Raw genomic sequence first — 23,322 nt, 5'->3', positions numbered from 1 at the left:
GAATCTTACCCTTTCCTATGCTTGGGAATAAGAAAGTAGGAATCTTGGTGTGGGAACTTGCAAAGCTAGAAGGTTCTCCTTTTTGCTTGAAGAATAAGCTAGGTTCTTTTTAGAGAGATGATAGAGTGTTTAAGACTCAGTCTTGAATGAGGAATGAATGAAATGTCTTGCTAGGGATAGCTTGAACAACAATTCATGGGTGAAAAGTCACTTTTACCCTTACTAAGGTTGGAAAGGCAAAGGGGTAAGGGCACAAATCATAAAGCACAAGGTACACTTGATTCACTTAAGTGACTAGTCAAATTCTAGTCCTTCGACTATTAAATTTCAGGATTTTTAGCAATGGATTACCAAAGAAAGCTTGGATTAATTATTCAATTAATCCCAATTAGTATTTAAATTTACGGTGTGTCACAAAAATGCTAACCAAAGTTGCATTTTATATAGGTAATAAGGGGTTTCTTCGATCCACAAATCAAGCACTCTTTCCTTCCTTGATTTCGGCTGCTCCAATGGATTTAGATCTCCTCCATGATAGGGTCTTGACTGAACAAAAGATTTGAAGAAGTTTCATAACTCCTGGATTACTTTCTTGCGCTGATCCAGTCAACTATTCCAGACGTTATGACTAATCTAGAACTACTTTGGCAACTAATCTAAGCCAATATTAAGAGGTTTAAATGTGCAACATTTTTACACTTACAGAAGTATTGGAAGAGGTTATATCATCCTCTCAGAGTGCTTTCTTGTCAGGACGCCTTATAACAAACAAGTGCTTGTTGCCTCGGAGGTCATACACTATCTAAATCTTAAGAGAGATGGGCAAGATGGATGGTGTGCACTCAAGCTTGATATGGCCTAAGCATACGATAAGATGGAGTGGTCGTTTTTGAAGAAAATGATGACTCAAATGGGTTTTGCTCATCAATGGATAGATATTATTTTCCGGTGTGTTACCACGGTTCATTACAGAGTTGGTTTCAATGGCGATCTTTCTGATTTCATAAAGATATTATCGTGGACTGAGGCAAAGGGACCCCTTATCCTCGTATTTGTTCATTTCGTGTGCTGAAGGTCTCTCTCATCTTATTTCTGGGGCAGTGCATCGTGGTACTATTTCGCCATGTATTGTGGCAAGAGTGGCACCTGGTGTTTCATATTTATTTTTCATTGACGACAATCTTCTCTTTTTTAAAGCCATAGTTTCGGAAGCAAATGTAGTAAAGAGTTGCCTAACCTGCTACGAGCGTATGTCAGGCCAAGCAGTGAATTATGGGAAATCTTGTATTATTTATAGTAGGAATACGGATTTGGCTAGAAGAAATGCAGTAGCCACTGTCTTTAATGTTGAGCCAACAGATAATATTGGCAAGTATCTTGGCTTGCCAGTGGGGATAGGGTGCAATAAAAAGGAAGTGTTTTCCTTCATTGAAACGAAACTAATTCAACGTGTAGGAGGATGGCACAAAAAGATCCTATCTCAGGCTAGAAATGAGGTTCTTCTCAAAAGTATAGCCCAAGCGTTTCCAACGTATACTATGAACATCTATTTTTTATCGGTAACGTTTTGTGAACGTCTTGAAAGGATTATGAACAAATTTTGGTTGGAGTCAAGCAGTAGACATGAAGGGGGCATAAGGTGGATGTCCTGGAGTTGTATGTGTGAATGGACGGTGGATGGCGGCTTGGTATTTAAGAGGTTAAGCAGATTCAACATCTCGCTACTGGCCAAACAAGACTGACTTCAAGAACGCAAAACTAGGAGTGAATCCTAGTTACTGTTGGCGCTCCATTCTTATAGGACAAGATGTTCTCCGTCGTGGATGCTTCCTTCGAATTGTCAATGTAACATCTACAAAGGTTTGGAAGCAATCATGGTTACCAAACGATAAAGATCCTTATATTAGCACTGCCGTCCAAAACCATAATGAAGACATGTTGGTTAGTGATCTAATTCTCAATGATACTCAGGAGTGGAATATTGGTTTGCTCACCAATATTTTTGATAGCCGTGATGTAGAAATCATTCAGAAAATTCTGATATCTTGTCAGTATGAAGATCAGTGGTGTTGGAAGAACGACCTACGTGGAATATTTTCTGTTAGCCAGGGGTTTCGTCTCCTATCTAGAGTAGTGACGGGAGGAAACCAATCTAGGGCTTGGTAGGCTATTTAGCACTTGAAAATTCCTCCGGACATCCAAAACTTCCTTTGGCGATGTTTGCATGGTGCGGTGCCTACGTTGGTAACGATAGCAGATCGAAGAATTGAGATCAACACTGTTTGTCCTCTTTGCCGGCAGCATCCCGAGTCCCTAAAACATATTATGTGTGATTGTTTGCATGTTATTCCTCTCTGGTAAAATCTGGCTAACTATCCTACACCTGCTGCTAATGAAGATTTTGGAAGCTGGCTATCTGACCAGTTACTGGTTTATGATAGTTCGACTATGGTAAATTACTAAATTGTGCTGCTAGGTTGTGGTGTGTTTGGCGTGCGCGTAATGCAGTGGTCTGGAACCAAAAAAACTGGCATGCTCAATCAGTTTATATAGAGGTGACAAGGATAATAGATGAATGGCAGGATCTTGGGATGACGGTTGCAGCTACCAATGTTCAGTCGACGTCAAATTTAGGGACTGCTTTTGTTATTCCAGATGATAGCTTTGCGGTCTTTGTGGATGTCGTTGTCTTTCCTGACAATGAGCATGCAAGCTATGGAGTTGTTATTCAAGATAGTACCAGAAATATGTGGCAGCGAAGAATGGTCCTCTACGATGTCTCAACGACGCACATTTGGCGGAGGTCCTCGCTATTAAGGAAGCATTGTCGAGGGTTAAGGATTGTGGTTATCAAAAAGTGTCCCTTTTCTCCGACTGTCAAGTGGTATGTAATATGCTCAACCACTCTTATATGGATTACTCATTTGCGGGTTGTGCTATTAGTGATTGCTGTGTTCTTAAAAGACACTTTGTTTCAGTGTCTATTCAGTTTGTTCCTAGATCAGAGAATAAGCTTGCACATGCCAGCAGGGGCAGATCCAGAAAAATGATTGAGTGAGGGCGAAGTTCAAATAATAAAAAATGTCTATAAGTTTATAACAAAATGTTAAGCATCAAGACCTTCTGCGAAACATTAAAACAAAAGGGATAACTTAAAAATAAAAAATAAAACACTTAAAATTAGCCATAAATATTGTTTGATATGAGCGAAAATAAAACACATCAAAACTTTATAAAAATAATTATAACAAAATATGAAATATAATTAGTTTTATAAAATAATTTTAATAGAAAACACATTATAAATTACACATCTCCCATAGTCATAAAAACTGCATCTCACCATTATTCAAAGAGCTATAAAAAATGTGTTCAAGCCATAAGATTCAAATCCACACCCTTCCTTAGGCAAACACGCATGGTTTACCATCTACGCTAACTCATTTTTTGTTAACTTTTGTTGTTTTCTTTTACTTATACTAAAACTATGTACCATACACACACACACACAAGGGTTATATATGGGGTGGGGGTGGGGTGAGTGGGGGCAGCTGCCTCCACTACTCCCATGCTAGGTCCGTCCCTGATGTCATGGCTAGGGAAGCTCGTTCTAGTACTGGTTCTTCTATTTGGTTGGATATTATTCCTTCTTTTATTGCACCTATGATTTAATAAAGTATTGATTTTTCCTTTCAAAAAAACCAATATTATATATATATATATATATATATATATATATATATATATATATATATATCTTTATGGGCTAATGTCTCTGGTTTCAATTGAATTATCATCTCATTGTCTTAGTTTTTCATTTTTGACAATTGAACAAGAACAAGTCAAATAACATAATGAGTAAACAATTAATACAATTTATTTATAAATTTTTCTCAAAAAAATTACAATTTATACTACCAACACAATTTTAGTCCCAATTAAGAACTAATTTCATTGGTTCTTATTAAATTTTAGAGTTATGTTGAAACTTATAAAATAAATCCATGTGATAATAAGAATTATAGTATAAAATTTTTATTAAATTTAAGTGTAATATTAATAATTAAAAGTTACAAGAGTAAGTATAAGATAGAAATTTCATCACCCATGTGGATGCAGGTGCGGGTACAATACAAACAATGGATTGAGAATGCGTGTGTGGAGAGAGGATATATCCCTAATCATTATTGTGTGAACCATGGTCCATACAAATTGTGTGAACCATATTTTGTCTATTATAAAATAATGTACATTCAATACAAAAATAATGTACATTCAGTACAAAAATAATGTACATTTTATTCAGGGGATGTACATTATTTTTATTCTGAGTGTACATTATATTATATAATATACATTCAGTACAAAAATAATGTATATTTAGTATATTAAAAATGTACTTTTTATTATGGTCCACGTAACATTGTATGGACCATGGTCCACACAATAATTTGCCATATATCCCCGCCCCCACCCGACCCATTGTGATTCTTAGTTATCTCACAATCGTAAAACCAACCAGAACCAAAGACTCTTTAGTAAGGAACTGTCTCTCCAGCATTTATCTTCTTTCCCCTCCAATCCTAATCTACTCCTTTCTTTTCCATTCTTACCCTCGTTCTCCCCTGGAAAAGCCGAAGTCATTGGCCAAAGAGAAAGGTAAAAACAGTGAGCGCTGATCGAGAAAGCTGGAAAAGGTAACCGAAAATCAAGCTAAAATCCCTTTAACCGAAAATCAAGCTAAATACATTTTCCACCCGCTCTCTTTACCTATGAAATGACTATACCTCATCTCTGTCTACTTTACTCTTCTGTCGGCAATAATACATAGCCTTACCTATGAAATCACTACCTCACCTCTGTCTACTCTACTCCTGTCAGCAATAATACATTGCCTTACGTATGAAATGACTACCTCATTTCTGTCTACTTTACTCTTTTATTTAAAATCTTGATAAAAACACATATACTCCATAAGAGAGTTCATATAAAAAAAATTAAGGAGTTAATTATTGAAATGGTCCCTTAACTATAGCGAAATTATTAATTTGATTCTTGACTATACGAAGTGGTTGTAAAAGTGTTCAAAAGATTGTTTAAACCATCTAAATACATTAAAAAAAAAAAAAAAAAAAAACTAAAATTAAGAGCTAAAGAAGCATTTTTTGGAGAAATTAGTGGACCAAACCGCCTTCGACCGTTTGCTGTGGATAGATCTCGAAAAAATACGCGATTTGAAAAAAAAAATTGTCCAAAACGGACAACCTCGCAATTTTAAAACGCCAAAAAATAATAATAATAAAACGCCGATTCAGCCGGCTAGGCGGTCTAGGCGGTCGCATAGACCGCCTAGCCGGCCGGCAGCGGCGGCCGGGCGCCTAGCGCCTAGGCGCGATTTTTGCAACCATGATATATATATATATATATATATATATATATATATATATATATATATATATAGAGAGAGAGAGAGAGAGAGGAAGGTTCAAGTGCAGCGATGCGGTCAATTGTAAGCCATTAGATTAGATAAATCCAATGAATCACATTCGTCAGAGCTTCTCCGATATTTTCGCGCACGTTCTCACTCTACGCGAACTGCAAGGCTAAAGTCGTCACTAGGCACCAGAAGAGGGCAAATCATAGTGTTGTGTGTTTTATGTTCGTTATTGGTGCATTATTAACCTTACTCGGGTGTATTCTATTAAACGACCGATAGAAATGACCACTATAATTACCATAATACCCCCCACTTACCAAGACGCGCTTAAATCTTCAAATCTTCAGAAATTAGCCGCTGCCGTCAGATTATGCAAAATGGACGATGTTGATATGACCGCACCGCCTTTTATATATATATATATATATATATATATATATATATATATATATATATATATATATGATTTGAATCCAGTGAAACTACTCTAATTAATTGAAGTAGGTGCACAAATGTTCATTCAAGTAGATGGAAATAGTTGACCACAAAAGCATGACCTTATGTGGTTTTTGTACACAGCGTGTGCATTTGTGCTCAACTATTTTCGTCTACTTGAATGAATATCCGTGATTGTGTAAGGATTTAAGCTAATGTGCTACAAAACTCCACCAAAGAAATGATATACAATTATACATAACTTTCCTATGCTAATTTAGGCAGAATGTTAAGGCTATGTTTTGAAAACTTACTAAAAAGGTAGTTGAAAGCTTCAAATGAGCTGAAAACTGAAAAGCTATAAGTTAGGAGCTTAAAACTGAAGAACTGTTAAGCTAGCTGTTATGATTGAAAGTGTTTGGTAAAATTAACTATTTGATAAGCTGATAAATATAAAAAGACAAAAAAAAAAAAAAAAAAAAAAAAAAAAAAAAAAAAAAGGCATCTTCATAAAATTTAAAGTAGTTTGTTTACATATTAAAATTTAACATTTTGTCTTTAAAAAAATTAACATTTTAAAATAAAATTATTAGCATCTCATAATGAAGTAGCAATATTGTTGTGAATCTCCTTCATCTCATAATAATAATAATAATAATAATAATAATAATAATAATAATAATAATGGATTTTAATTAGTAAGGATAAATGATGTCATTTCTTTAAAATAATAATGACAAAGATAAAAATAAAAAATAAAAATAAAAAAATTAGGAAGCAACTAACTTATTTTGAAACGCTATCTAATGTAACAAAATAAGCCCTTATTTTAAGCTACGAATTTATTTTGGGAACATTACAAAACAAAGTTTATAACTTATTAGTAGCTTAAAATAAGGTATAAGCTCCTAAATAAACTATACCAAACAGACTTTTAACTCTTCTCTCACTAATTAAGTTATACCATCATAATTATCCTACTAATTCTAAAACTTATATAATTACTAGTTTTTTTACGTGCATTGCGTGATTGGGATAATGCCCAATGTTTTTTTTTAATAAGTACTTTAAAGTATATCAAGGCAAGATTATATGAGGATTGTTCATGCATAGATAATTGAATATTGAATTTGCGTATTTAAATACGTAATATAATTCTAAGTTTACAAATGCAAGATAATATAGTCAATATTGATTATAATTGTCAATAAAATAATTGTATAGGTATGGTTAAAATTAAATAGGGACAAAAGGGAGAGCAAATAAAAATTAGGGCATAAAATATTAAATATATACTAATATTGAAGAGCTAACTGTTGATTATCAAACAAGAACATTACGAGGTAGTTTCTCACTTCAATTTGTTGTGTGATTTGAATATGATTGGCTTAATTTTATATATATATATATATATATATATATATATATATATATATATATATATATATATATATATATATATTATTTTTTTAAAACAATTATTATTATTATTATTATTATTATTATTATTATTATTGTTATTATATGTATACCCTTATGTCATTTTACATGTTAATCTAAACAATTAATTTTTTTAAATATATTTTTATCAATCATTGATAAAAATATATTGCTGGTCAAATCCGCTAATATAATCCGAACACTAACTGCTAACTCCTGATTGTTAAACAAGGAAATTGCGATGTAGTTCTCACTTTAATTTATTATGTGATTTGAATACTCTATTTGTCAACAAATCCCTCAAGTAGTTAATATGATTGGTTCTATTAATTATATTTTTCTTTAATTTTTTCATAGTATTAATAAAATACTTGGTAAATAAATATATAACATTATTTTGTATTATAACTTTGATATTTAATTAAAAATAGTGCACAAAAAAAAAAGATAATAGACAATGTAGTGAATATTATCAATTGATGAATTTGAATGTAAAGAATTTTTACATTGGAGAAATATGAAGACAATATAACTAATAAAATTATTTCTCTTAATTAATTTATTGATAATGAATATTTTTTTTAATAAAGACATTGTAGGGACAATGTAGCGAATATAATCATTTGATGAATTTGAATGTAAAGAATTTTTATATTGGATAAAAATAAAGACAATATAACTAATGAAATTATTTCTCTTTTTTTTTTTTTTGAAAATTATATGTGGTGCTTTATTAGAAATATGCCGAAATAATGTCAGGTGGGAGAATATCCCAGTACATAGCAGCAGATTGCTGATAGGCCGAAGTAGCTAAAGCATGAGCTATAAAATTATCTAGTCTAGTAATAAAATGAAAAGAACAAGACTGAAAATAAGTTGCAGCTGCTCTGCAGGCATCAATGGCATAGCCGTCGTAAGTGCGAAACGTAGTAGGTGGTGTAGTAAGATAACGTTGTAGCGTTAAACAATCTATATATATCTCGATATTTTGTTCCCCTCGATCTTTTAACCATGACAAAGCTTCCTTGCATGCCAACGCCTCGGCCATAAGAGGTGAAAAACAATCCGGGAGGGGCGCACTGAAGGCCGAGACATACCCTCCATTCATGTCGAGGAGGATTGCTCCAACTGTAGCCTTGCCCGTGTTGTGCATAAAACCGGCGTCGATCCGACAAAGCTTCCGAGGTGGCACGACCTGTATAGCAACATGGGACCCGAGTAACGCATGTCAGCCAAGTTGGGGATGTGGCGATGCATGCAGTGGTGCGTGGGCTTGGGCTACTGGCGGGTTCGCCCGTTTCCACGCCTGCATTGCCGTAGTCGCGGCTGCCAGCAAGGATAGTGGCCGTGGTAGTAGTGCATTCCAAACCGCCCCGTTTCGTGCTCTCCAAATATTGTGTAGGATTGATGCTGCATATAACATCCCATCAGAATCTAAAACATTTAGGAGTTCACCAAACCAAATATGAAAAACATTCGTCACAATATTGAGGATTGGAAGGTTGGATCGGTCCCAATTGTTCTTTGCAAATTCACACAACACTGAGGCATGCATAGTGTCCTCTTGAGATATTCCACACATGGCACAACGTGGGTCCACTTCAACCCTTTTTATAACTAAGTTAGAAGTGGTAGGCAAAATATCACAAATGGCTCTCCATAGGAACATTCTCCATTTTGGGGGGATTTTGAGTTTCCACAAGGTTAACCACTTTGTAAAGGTCCCATTTTCATTCCCATAATTACCAACTATTAATCTGTATCCGCCTTTAACAGAATAAAATCCTCTCGGGTCTCCAGGCCAATACCAAGTATCATCATATTCCGGGGAAACTGGTATTATTAAAATATTTGTCACATCATCATGTTGAAATAGATCAGTTAGAATTGAGAGGTCCCATGTTCGCGTCTGTTGATCTATCAAACCCACCACTTTGGCATCCTGTAACTGTACCGGCATTTTTGTTTGTATCATGGGGTCTTGGTCATCCTGTAACCAGGGGTGAGTCCATATGAGAGTAGATTTCCCGTTTCTAATTCTGCGTCTTACCCCACTACAGATTATACTCTTGGCTGCCATAATACTCCGCCAGCAGAAACTGGGATTACTTCCTACTTGCATAAAAAAATGAGCCTTTGGCATAATACCGGGCTTTATATATACGAGCCACCAGGGACTCAGGTTTAGTAAGCATTCGCCATGCCTGTTTTCCTAACATAGCTAGGTTAAAAGCACGCAAATCCTTGAATCCCTGTAGGTTATTTAATTTATTGATAATGAATAATTTTTTTTTTGAATAAAGACACTGTAGACACATAATTCTAAAATAAAGAAATGTATATGTATTATTTTTTGTTGTAGCTACTAAATTATTATTTATAATTTAATAATAGTAAAATAGAGTACTAATTATGCCAACGTTGATTGGGATGAGGTTCAAACCTAAGATCTTTATTATTGAAATCAATGAGTAAGTTTACTGTGAACTAACAAAAATTAAGATAATATTTAACGGAAAAGTTAACAGATAATCATATTCATTAAGGATAAATTAGAAAATCTTAAGGAAAAATTAAAATATGATCTATCTGAGCCATTCATTTGATTAAAGAATTTGACTGCTATTTTTTCTATTCAATCTGAGTTATTTATTTGATCAAAAAATTTGACTGCTATTTTTTTTTATCCATTATAGGCCTAACTCTCTTGGGGTCTTATTAGTATAGTAGATATTTAAGTGCGAATCAAAAATCCACTATAATTTTCTTCCCTCTCGCGTCGAAACCAAGAACTACATCTTCTTCAACCGCTCAACTCTCTAATTTCTCCACAGCTGAAACTTTGAACCTTGAAATTATTCCAAAATATGGCTACCCACTCCAATAGCTCCGAGGAAAAGGACGTTCCACCAGCTAGCTTCAAGGATTTGGCAACAAGTGTTCTATCCGGAAGTATTCTTGATGTTCAAAGCTATATAGAGGTGACTGAGAACAAGGAGCTCACTCGCATCATCATTCAAGCCTTGGTGTGTTTGGTTGACATGAATTGCATTGGCATTGAATTACAATTCAATGAAATGATAAACTACATTGTTTGGTTGGAGGGAATTGCAATTCCCTCAATTCGTAGGTCCCCTATGAATTGCAATTCAATGAATTCATTGAAAGGGAGAAGGAAAGAAATGACATATTTGCCCTTTGAATGTTATTATTAATAGAGTTAATACCATCCGAGGTCCTCCGAGTATAGTGGTTTTGCCACATTTAGTCTTAAACATTCAAATTGACCATATGTGGTCCTTCGACTTTCAAATTTAACCATTCGTGGTCCAAGTTAACCACCCAGGGTCCTTCAACTATTAAATTTTAACCAACCATAGTCCTTTCAAGAGGATCATAACTGGTTAAGTTTTGAAACTTGAAGGACCATGGTGGTTAACTTGGACCACAAATGGTTAAATTTGAAAGTCGAAGGACCACAGATGGTCAATTTAAAAATTTAGGACTAAACGTGGCAAAACCACTATACTCGGAGGATTTCAAACGGTATTAACTCTTATTAATTTATTACATAAGAGTATTTTAGTCTTTATAACACTTCTCCCATTTTCATTATTTCTCCCTACCAAACAATGTAATTGTAATTCCTACTTTATTCCCACTTCATTCTTTTCCCACCGAATTACAATTCATTTCCTCTTTAATTCCTTACTAAGGTTATGTATGTATGTATATATGACGTATGTACGTACGTCACACAGATGGGGAGGGAGAAACAACTTCAAGGACACTTGACCTGTTTGGTAAATGATTGTTAGCTGTCAACTGATTGTGTTAATTAGATGGTATAACTAATTGATAACATTAACTGCTTGTAAAAAGATGTTTAGTAAATTAGCTGATAGCTGTTTTGTATAATTTCTTTTCTCAAAAAACTAATTAAAAAAGTTTCTTGAAGCACCTTTTTGAATTTTGGCATTTCTGGGGTCACAAATAAAATGAGACAGAGTGAGTATTATTTTTTGTTTTTAGTTTTTATTCTTTTATTTTAAGTTTTAACTTCAATTTTTTTAAAATTTAAATTTAGTTTATTTAGAATTGAAAATTGAAATTATAGTTATAAAATTAAAATTATTAATGGTAAGAAAAGTGAAAAAAATATATATATGATACTCTATCTATCCCATTTTATCTGTTCTGTTTACTATTTAATGTAAATCCCATTAAGTTTCTATAATTAAATTAGAAATACAAAATAAGATGGAGGGAGTATCTAGGAGCGTGGAGGAGTAGGTCCACAAAAAGGGAAGGAAAATGGTGAAGAATTAAAGAGAAAATATGAGAAGAAATTATATAGTGATGTGAAGAAGATAAACCTACAAAGGAGATAAGGGAGAGTGAATACGTATCACATGTTATGCACTTAATGAAAAAGCGTTTTACTACATTTTTCATTATTACTGACTTGAGTCTATTTAAAGGTTGCGAGTGCATAGACAATTTCAACACAAGGCCTTATTGAGCATTACACTTTGTAATACTTGAAAGTATGGCTTCTGTACCCTATCTCCCAATCCTCTTTCTCAACCTCTGCTTCTTCTTGCTTGCTACTTCTAAAGCTCTTTCTTCGTCATCCATTGCTTCTCAACAAACCAAATTCTGGAGCCAAAATGTAGATAGCAAAATGCCAAAATCTATCCTCTCTAAATTATCCCCACTTTCGGAGAGTGAGACAGAAGTGTTGGCTTCCTTAGTATCCAAACGATACTTCACATCGAACCCCAAATTCTGCACTACTGCTAATTTAGCTTGCTCGGATGACACGCATGTTGTAAAAACACTTGGTTTTATTAGCGCTGGGTGTCCTGCTTGTATTGTTCACCATAAAGTTTCCAATCCTTCGTTTCACTTTAGACCTTCAGACCTCAAAAAAGGGCACAAGGTCATTCTCCCAGATCTCACTAGCCAACTCTCTAATCGTGCTTTTCTTCCTTCTCAAATTGGGAGAAATATCCCTCTTAGCACGAGTGAGTTACAGAGAATATTTCCTATAGTGTTCTCCGATCCGCAGACAAAGGCCCGCATAGACACGAGCCTCCGCCATTGTGACACGACAACAGTCAATAGAGAGACACGTAGCTGCCTAAAGACCCTAGAGGATATGATTCAATTCTCCAGGAAAAGTTTAGGCCAAAAACATATGATTGCTTTGGCATCGGAGAATACCAAGAGCCTGGGAAACCAAGTGGTCACCACTCAGATTTCTAAACCTTATAACACAGACAAGATTGTCGTGTGCCATGAGGAGTTCTTTCCCTTTGCCACCTATTACTGTCATGTGTTGCTGTCAACACAAGTCTACGCCGTTGATATGGTTAATCCAATCGCAGGAGGTATACCTACTCCCCTTTTTGCACTTTGTCAAATGAATACTTCGTCTCATGTCGCTTTTGAGCCACATGAAACATCCCCAGAGGGGAAAGAGCAGCTGTGTCAATGGATCACTGAAATGGATATTGTTTGGATTGGTTATGATTAGATCGATAAATGAAAGGAATAAGATGAAATTGTCCGTGACACTTGAAATATAAAAGTTATGTATTTTATCTATTAATTAGGTTATGCAGTAGTTACGTTCATTAATTAAACTTGTTTAAGTAATTGTAAATAATGAAAGTTAAAAGCATAAAGAATGCCCAATCCACTATAGATGTTTTCTCCAAAAAGACACAAAGAAATGTTACGCAGTTCGGAGCTCCTTCTCCTACGTCTGCGGGGCAACCCACGTCTGCCCAATCCACTATAGATGTTTTCTCCAAAAAGAGTATTACAAGAGGTAAATACAGATGACCTCCAGCTTTTATCACTACCACTCTTTCTAACACATATTCAGGATTGACACATGAATACCCGAATAATCTTTACAAGATGCTTCAGCAATACCACGTACTGATCATGTAGTACGGATTAAATATTCTTAAGAAATATATAACATAACATATTAAAACAGGAAGCTATTAAATCAGTTGTGTAATTAGGATATTAATCTCAAGACAATCGGCATAGTCCTTTTTCGAACAGCTCCTTTTTATAGCCAATGTTTAGCTTCATTTGTGATCCTCAAAAGTAGCCCCTTTTCTTTTTCTTGTTAGAAAAACCACTGCCTTTCCTTGTTAGAATAAACCACTACCACACTTTTTATTTCTTTGACATCTTCATACGCTGACTTCATACTCCAAGGCACAACATCCACATATTTATATCACATGGTCCAAAAATATAATTAACTTTAACAACTCTAATTAATTAAAAACAATAAAACTATTTACTAAATAAAATAGCCAATAACTTAATGTGTAAATTATTTTACACTTACAATCTCCCCCTTTGACATTTTATTTGGTAAAACTCAAGTATCAAATACTTTGGGCAAAATTGAAAGTATAATCAATTTAGTTTTTATTAAGAGCCCTTAGTATAGGTACTGAACAAGACACAAAGATATAAAACCAAAAATAACAACTTAAGTTCTTTTTGGACCATTTGTGAATAAAGTACCTGATTGGAATTCTTCAAGTCTTGGATCACACACAGAAGCATTGAATTCATAGCATACCACATCATATAATAACTTGTTCATGTGAGAGTAGCATAACCCGAAACATCCATTCAACTTGTTTAGATGCACCAAACAAAACTACTACTCCCCCTAACACATATAGTTCTATGATTTCCATAATGAAATCCAAAAAACAACCAAACAAATGTAACCACTGCCAAATTACCAAATATTTCATCATAGTCCTTACCAAAAATTCCATACTGATCCAATATGTCCAAAAGATACCATAATAATCCAAAAGATTCCAAAATCTCCAAAAGTTACCATAATACTCCGTAATACTCCCCCTTTTTGCCAAATAAATGACAAAGGAAGGTGAACATCATAATAGTGGATTAGATTTACCGTGTAGACGAGGTGCCCGAAACTGAGCCGTTATCAGCATCATCAGTATCAGATATCATACACCAAGAAGACAATCCAAGAAGAATCCAATACTCACAGAAATTGTACCGCAAATAAAGCCTTATAAGCAATCTCATCCAAAATATTCTTCAGAAATAATCTCATCAAGTAGATAATCCAAGAAGAATCCAAATAAGGTGATGATTATAAAATGAGACCCCAGAGATTATGATAAGCCAAATAAAACGATAACCCAACGAGATAATCCAAAAACTGATAGAGTCCAGTAAGAAAATCCATCTATACCCAAGAAGTTCAATATAACCGAAAATACCCAAGAAATTTGTTCATAAGAGATTAAGAAGAACTCCCCCTCAAAATATACATCGTGATTGTTTCCTTTGCCAAGAATTTCACATTAGCTTGAAGCTGTAATTTGGACTCCATAATAAGTTATTTGCTTTGTTTGAACCTGCAGAAGATTTAAAAAAAAAAAACGAGAGCCCTAGAGTCATGCACACGCAACTTGCAAACAACTCAGCAAAACACATAAGAAAAAAAATTCAGGAATTTTCAATTCTCAATTCGAGTCAAACAAATTATCAAATAAAACAGTAAGCACATTCATGTAAAGCAAGCCAAAGATTCAAAATAAGTCAAATTTAGACACAGACACATATGAACCAAATTTAGGCACAGGTTCAGGCCAGATATCACGGAAAACACACAAATAAACAATTGAGGCACAGATAGCGCGGGAAACACATGAATAAAAACACATACGGTCATGACCGGACCAAACAAACCACAATCACATAAACATAAAGTAACACAAGAGAATAAACACATTAATCAATTTGCACCAAATTAAACAAATCAAAAGGAACACTTTAATCCACGCAAATTAAACGAGCACTTTAAAGAGTAACCCAGGCAAATTAAACGAACATTTTAAAGATAATGAATCCAGAATGATCAAATGTACCTGATGTGTGAATAAATTCAGAGTTACACACATGTAGAAGTGGGAATGAATAATTCATGTTCAATTTTAAAGCCACTCACATAAAATAAAAGACAAAATTCGTCTTAGGCACATTTAAAACAGAGAAAAAAATGTAAATGGCAAGCGAAGACTGCGAAAGAAGATTGCCAGTAAAAAATTGTAACACATTAGGATTCTCAAACTCGGGTATTGAGGTAATACCAATTAAAGGAGAAGAGTTAGAGTGTGTACCAGCTTCCTGAGTGTTTGAAGCCTTCAAAATACTTACGGTCAGATTGAGTTTCCACATCATCTAAATGAGACACCTTCCTCTTTTCTCCAGTACCTGAAACAGACAGTTTCTCCTTTCCCTTTCGGGAAGTTTTAGACAGAGGTACAATGATAAAGGGAACCGAGTCTTGGTTAGGTGAAACAGAAATGGGCGCAAGTTCAGACTGAGTTTTAGAAGCAGAAAAGTAATGGGGATTGAAAAAGGCCGAACAAGACACGGGTAGAACATAAATATGTTGTGCAATATTGCGAAAAAGATTCGCCCTTTCAGAGGGAGATACAGAGGAGAGAAATGAGTTCTCCATTAATGGAAGCTTCGAAAAGAAACAGATGGCGTGACGGGTAGATGATGAAGAAGACGAAGGAGTGTTTGTCTCGGCTAGGCTTAGTGGAGGTAATAAATGAGACAAAAAAATTTAATTGTGAGGGGATGTCTTCTAAAAAGCCGTGTAGTGATAGGATGGGTAGAAGGCTTAGGTGATAATGTAGGCTATTGAGTAGGATTAGGAGAGAGAATATGTGTTTGTCTTGAATTAGTCTTCTATATGTAACACACAAAAAAATAAGATGGGAGTATATAAAAAAATCGAACATCTGAGAATGTGAACAATGGTCGAACCACCCTGTTATCCCTGCATTAACACTCACGTAGAAAAAAAATAACTGTTAAAAAAAAATAAAGAGAAAGAAAAAATTTACCTGCGCGAGGAAATTATACAGTAAGATTGCCTACGCCAGTCACCTGACCTTTGACACCGTTACCAAAGGTAACTTCACCGTTACTGGTATTTACGTTGTTCAGGAATTTGACATTTCCTGTCACGTGACGGGAACACCCGCTGTCAAAATACCATTTCTCTTCTCTTCCTGCACTTTTAGAGTGAAACGAAACAAACGATATATAATCATTCTTTTTAACCCAAATTTGTTTTGTGAAATGTTGTATGTTCTTGAGCCTGAACTTCTCAATTCTTTGATCCTTGTAGAAATAGTAGCATTCAGGTCTGGTATGACCGCGTAACCTGCAATAGTGGCAAACAGGATTATATAGTTTATAATGCATCTTATTTGCGCTTACTTTACCATAGGAGCGTTTCATAGTGCTGGATTCAGGGATGTCATCTGGATCAGGTCCGGATGCTTTGACAAATACGGTCTGATCTTTGGAGTTACTTCCAGTGAAGCCCAAACTAAATTTTGCAGAAGTTTTCCCGCCGGAATCAAGAATTTTATCGAGTGTTGAAGTGGTATCCATCATTTGGATTTGTTGTTTGTAGGTGCTGAGCTCCTGTTTCAAATTCTGAACTTCTTGTTGGAGTTTTGCTTCTCGGTCAGCTGCTTCCTTAAGAAGTACATTTCTGGTTTGTACTTCGTTTTGAAGTCTTTCCTCTCGACCTGCTGCTTCTTTAAGCAAAACATTCCTATCAGCTACTTGATTTTGATATACTTTATTTGCATTTGTTACAATCTCTATTTCACTAGCTAGCTTGCAGTTCATTTTTCTTAAAGCTTCCCATTTGGGATACAACTTATTAAATTCAGCTTCAAAAGATAAAGCATTTTGTTCCACATCTTCTGCAGAGACATAGTCACCACCTTCTGAGTCTTCAACAGGTTCTGAACTGTCAGTAAATCGTGCCGTAAATGCAACAAAATTACCCAAAATTTCCTCGACATCTGACCCAGTTGGTTTAACGTCGGGCTCGTCATCGCTCCAGGTAATGGCTGACATAGACTTTTTGCGTCGAAGATAGGTGGCGCACTCAGCTTGTACATGTCCAAATCCCTCGCATTCATAACACTTGATGCCTTTGTTGTTGGACCTTTCTTTGGACTGTCCTGGACGTGAGACAGACTGTTTGGCGTTTGGCGCCCCTGTCCTAGGTGCAGTCTTGAATGACGTTTCTCCCTTTTGTGAATTTCTATTGTGTGTGTTTTTGGATACCTGTTTCAAAATTTTGGAAAACTGTTTAGTTAAGGACGCAACTGTATCATCACTAGTTTCATCTGTATCGGATACTACATTATTTTCTTCAGCGGCAAAAGCAATATTTTTTTGTTTTTTCGTATGATCAGTTAAAATCTCCATTTCATATGTTTTAAGATTTCCCATTAGCTGAGTAACAGATTTTTTCTCCCAGCCATCATGCTCTTGGATGGCTGTGACTTTCATTCGGAACCTGGGCGGTAAAGATCTCAGTATCTTTTTGACGAGTTTCTCTTGCGAGAATGGTTCACCAAGGACCATTGCGCGATTTGCCAGTTCCTGTATGCGAGTATGAAAGTCGATGACTGTTTCATCCTCGTTCATGCGCAATTCTTCGAATCCTGACTGGACCAGTTGCAGCTTCGACTGTTTTACAGAGGTAGTTCCTTCGTATGTTGACTCAAGAGCCTCCCAAGCACCTTTAGCTGAAGGAATACCTGCAACAATTGAAAACTGGCTTTCATGCATAAGAGAATAAATTGTGTCTAAAGCCTTATCATTATTTCCTGCATTGGTTATCCCTGTTTGAGTCCACTCAGTCTCTGGCTTAGTGACTTCTGTTCCATCAGTGCTGGAACTGGGTTTAGTGGGATGTGTCCAACTTGACACCACGGACCGCCATACGGCTTCACCTTTAGCTTTTAGATGCGTACGGGTGCGAGCCTTCCAATATGCGTAGTTGTCGCCGGTCAACTGGGGAAGGACTTTAGTTCGCTCCATTCTGTAACACTTAACACCCCGTGAGATCAAACAAATAAGTAATAAACAGATAAATAATAAAAGCCGCTGAAGATATGAATTCAAGAGGCACGGAATCGTCAGATCGATAGACTAATAAATTAAGTCTACAGGCTCTGATACCAATTGAAATTGCACCGTGACACTTGAAATATAAAAGCTATGTATTTTACTTGTTAATTAGGTTATGCAGTAGTTACGTTCATTAATTAAACTTGTTTAAGCAATTGTAAATAATGAAAGTTAAAAGCATAAAGAATGTAAAGCATAAAGTAAATTAAAAACACAAAGAAATGTTACGCAGTTCGGAGCTCCTTCTCCTACGTCTGCGGGGCAACCCACCGTCTGCCCAATCCACTATAGATGTTCTCCAAAAGGAGTATTACAAGAGGTAAATACAGATGGCCTCCAGCCTTTACCACTACCACTCTTTCTAACACCTATCCAGGATTGACACACGAATACCCGAACAATCTTCACAAGATGCTTCAGCAGTACCACGTACTGATCATGTAGTACGGATTAAATATTCTTAAGAAATATATAACATAACATATTAAAATAGGAAGCTATTAAATCAGTTGTGTAATCAGGATATTAATCTCAAGACAATCGGCAGAGTCCTTTTTCGAACAGCTCCTTTTTATAGCCAATGTTTAGCTTCATTTGTGATCCTCAAAAGTAGCCCCTTTTCTTTTTCTTGTTAGAATAAACCACTGTCTTTCCTTGTTAGAATAAACCACTGCCACACTTTTTATTTCTTTGACATCTTCATACGCTGACTTCATACTCCAAGGCACAACATCCACATATTTATATCACATGGTCCAAAAATATAATTAACTTTAACAACTCTAATTAATTAAAAACAATAAAACTATTTACTAAATAAAATAGCCAATAACTTAATGTGTAAATTATTTTACACTTACATGAGAAATAAATTAGCTACTACTATTAGAACCATGGGCTAAACACAATGTTTGGTCAAGAATTTGTCCCATGGTGAAGTACTATGTAATATAACTGCTCTGCTTAGCTTCCAGTATATTAGTTTGTTATCAAATGTTTAAGGTATCATACCATCCAATGTAAGATTGTATCCATATTGCAAGTAGTTGATACGTTTATTTACTATTTTCAATACTCTTTATAAATAAAGGTACATATATAAATAAAAATGAGTTAATATCTTAAATGATCCTCTAAGTATTGTGATTTTTATTTTTTTTGAATACTACTGAGGTTCTGTTTGGCAAACTTAGCTGAAAACCTATAAGTTAGGAGCTGAAAACTGAAAATGAGCTGAAAGCTGAAAAACTATAAGCTCGGACCTGAAAACTGAAGAGCTGTTAAGCTAGCTGTTATGATTGAAAGTATTTAGTAAAATTAGTTTTTTGATAAGCTGATAAATGTAAAAAGACTAAAAAGGACATCGTCATAAAATTTAAATTAGTTTGTTTACATATTAAAATTCAAAATTTTGTCTTTAAAAAAAAATTAACATTTTGAAATAAAACTATTAGCATAATCATTATCTAGCATCTCATAATGAAGTAGCAATATTGTTGCAAATCTCATAATAATAATAATAATAATAATAATAATAATAATAATAATAATAATAATAATAATAATAATAATAATAATAATAATAATAATAATATTTGTGATGAAAGTTGCGGGTAAAGGAGAAGAGAAATAGATTTTAATTGGGAAGGGTAAATTATGTCATTTCTTTAAAATAATAAGGATAAAGATGAAAAAAAAAAAGTTAAGAAACTAAATTATGTCATTTCTTTAAAATAATAATGATAAAGATGAAAAAAAAAAGTTAAGAAACTAGGAGCTTATTTTGAAATGCTACCTTAGGTAGCGTTCCAAAATAAGCTCTTATTTTAAGCTAGGAGCTTATTTTGGGAATGTTACCAAACAGAGCTTATAGCTTATTAGTAGCTTAAAATAAGCTATAAACTCCTAAATAAGTTTACCAAACAGAGCCTAACTCTATTACAATGTAGTACTAACTATTTTCTCAACCAAATGAAGCACACCTCAAAAACTCAAACTCACAGCCACTACTACAGAAAACGGATTTAACGTCACCATTATAACGTCGGTTTTTAGAAAATCCGACGTTAAATATTTAAAATTATTTTTTATTTTTTAAAAAATACATATGACGTCGGTTATTTGGTATACCCTAAACCCTATAAGGGAGTAACTGGGTACCATTGGACCACAAGGTCCTGGTAAGTAGGGGTGGAAATAGGCCGAGCCGAGTCGAGCTTTGGAAAATTAGGCCTGGGCCTGTTACGAAAATCTAAAGCTTGGGCCTGGGCCTGAGCCTGTATGTAGACTTTTTGTTAGGCTCAAGCCTGAGCCTGCAATTAGCCTGGCCTGGCCTGAAGCCCTTTTAAAAGCCTGTTTAATATTTAGGTCATTAAAAATGCTTCAAAGTATGTCCTACCTTAGCCTATTAAAGTCTACATGTTAAGACTTTTTAAAAACTTTAATATATCTAAATAATATAAGAAATGTACCTAATACAAAACTAATACATAATTACATAAGTATACAAAACTTTAGTATATTTAAATAATATATACTTGGGTATAGGCCAGGCCTGTAGGCCTGAAGGCCGAGCCTAGTATATATAGGCCTGGCCTGTTTAGTTTAATAGGCTTTAAAATTGTCTCAAGTCTGACTTTTTTACTAAACGAGCTAGGTCTAACTAGGCTTTAATTAGGCCAGGAAATAGGTCCCTACAAGGGGCCTGGCCTATTCCCCAATCGTTATGCGTTGGACCCGTGTCCAGCATGCTTGCTGGACACGGGTAACAGTGCCGTTAGGCACTGTTATCTCCTTTTTTTTTTTTTTTTTTTTTTTCAGACCGCTTCATTGTAAGAGTATATGTTCATAATTTTATTACTATATGTTAATAACTATACATTCATAACTCCATAACTATACGTTCATAACTCTATAACTGTACATTCATAACTCCATAACTGTACATTCATAACTCCATAATTGTACATTCATAATTTTCGAAGCTCTATGTTCACAATTTTCGAAGCTCTATGTTCACAATTTTAGAGCTCTATGTTCATAATTTTATCACTATATGTTCATAATTGTAAGTTCATAATGTTAGAGCTCTTTGTTCATAATTCGATCAATAACTGTACATTCATAATTCCATACTGTAGATTCATAATCTCATAACTGTAGATTCATAACTCCATAACTGTAGATTCATAACTCTATAACTGTACATTCATAACTCCATAACTGTACATTCATAATCTTCGAAGCTCTATATTCACAATTTTAAAGCTCCATGGTCATAATTTTATCAGTATATATGTTCATAATTGTAAGTTCATAATGTTAGAGCTCTGTGTTCATAATTTCATAATTGCATAACTGTATATTCATAACGGCATAACTGTACATTCATAACGGCATAACTGTACATTCATAATTCAAAAAAAAAAAAATAACGACGTTAACGCCGTTAACGGCAAAACGCGCGCGATTTTTTTTTTTTTTTTTTTAACTAAATGACGCGTTTTTTTTTTTAAAAACGACGTCGTTTTGGGCCCGTGTCCACAATTCAATGTGGACACGGGTCCAGGGCATAATTTGCCCCTATTCCCACCCTTACTGGTAAGTATTGTGATTTACTAACTGTGAACCTAAACTTTTAATTGGACGATGAGCAACCTTTCTCTGAGCTCCCTTAGTCTGTTGTTACTAGGGGTGTAAACGAGCCGAGCCGAGCCCGAGCCTGGGTATGCTCATGCTCGAGCTCGTTAATGATAGCACTGCTCGAGCTCGAGCTCGAGCTCGTTCGAACTCGTGAACTGATGCTCGAGCTCGAGCTCGGCAATTGTCGAGCTGCTCGAGCTCGAGCTCGAGTTTAGGTTAGAATTTAAGCTCAATTTTGATCTCGAATTTGACCTGTTTGATTTAAAATTTAAACAACTTTGTTTTATGACTTTTATCGATACATAATTATTAAACTATTTTAATTTCCCTCCCCTAATTATTATTTTTATATACTAAATATAATATAATTATATTATATATTATATAATATATTATAAGGCTCGCAAGCGGCTCGTCGAGCCGCGAGCCTACAATACCTAAGCTCGGCTCGTGCTCGTTTAATCCACGAGCTGCTCGAGCTCGAGCCGAGCTCAATTTTGACCGATTTCGAGCCGAGCGTTGACCGAACTGCTCACGAGCTACTCGTGAGCGGCTCGGCTCATTTACACCCCTAGTTGTTACTTAACCGGAATTGGAGAGAAAATATGTCTTTTCAAGTTCATCTTGTGTTTGATTTTCCTTTAAGTTGCCTAAAAAGCCTTGAATAACGGCTTTATTTGGCAGACGAGAATTGAAGAAAAAAAAGCTCATTTGGGATCAGTTAAACATGAGCGATTGGCTGATGGAAGAATTGTTCAAAGGGTGGTGTTACATATATTACATTTTATACAATCTAATTATCTAAATAATCAATAGAGTCAGAAGTATTTAAAAAAAAAATCTAAAAATTCTCTGTCCCGTTTTATTCTTATTTATTATGGCCCTGTTTGGTAAAATAGTCAGTTTATAGGCCAATTTTTGCTTATTTGACAATTATTAGTTGTTTGACTTGTTAAAAAATTAATACAAGTGTTTGGTTAATTAGCTTTTTGTAATTCCAAAATGCTAAAATTCAAACTTTTTCAATTAACTTTTTGAGAAAAGAAATTATATCAAACAGCTATCAGCTAACAGCTAATTTAGCAAACACTTTTCTACAATCAGCTAATATTGGCTTGTTTGGTTATCAGCGGTTAGCGGTAGCGGATTGTGTTAGCGGTTATTAGATAGCGGATTGTATTAGCAGGTTTGACCAGCGGATTGTATTAGCGATTTCTAAAAAAAACGTTTGGTAAAATTAGTTGTTTAGATTAGCGGTTAAGGTGTAAAAAGACATATAAGGACATTGCTACAATAACTACAATAATAATACGAAATTATAATTATAA

The 23,322-nt window shown here is 34.7% G+C and overlaps 1 protein-coding gene across 1 annotated transcript; it reads left to right on the top strand.

The window, feature by feature from the left end:
* Positions 1-11,835: 11,835 nt before the first annotated feature.
* Positions 11,836-19,420, top strand: LOC109183512 (BURP domain-containing protein 16-like). The gene is made up of 2 exons (XM_019333615.1): positions 11,836-12,881; positions 19,218-19,420. Exon 1 carries the CDS (start codon positions 11,862-11,864, stop codon positions 12,849-12,851), a length of 990 nt encoding a protein of 329 aa, XP_019189160.1. The 5' UTR covers positions 11,836-11,861; the 3' UTR covers positions 12,852-12,881; positions 19,218-19,420.
* The last annotated feature ends 3,902 nt before the right edge of the window (positions 19,421-23,322 follow it).

The sequence above is a fragment of the Ipomoea nil genome, unplaced genomic scaffold (assembly GCF_001879475.1).
Source record: "Ipomoea nil cultivar Tokyo-kokei standard unplaced genomic scaffold, Asagao_1.1 scaffold1129, whole genome shotgun sequence".
In the NCBI taxonomy this organism is placed as follows: domain Eukaryota; kingdom Viridiplantae; phylum Streptophyta; class Magnoliopsida; order Solanales; family Convolvulaceae; genus Ipomoea; species Ipomoea nil.
This window is presented reverse-complemented; position numbering and strand designations above follow the sequence as displayed.

Excerpts from the sequence above, each read along its gene's own strand:
- LOC109183512 (XM_019333615.1), top strand. The coding sequence starts at position 11,862 with ATGGCTTCTGTACCCTATCTCCCAATCCTCTTTCTCAACCTCTGCTTC.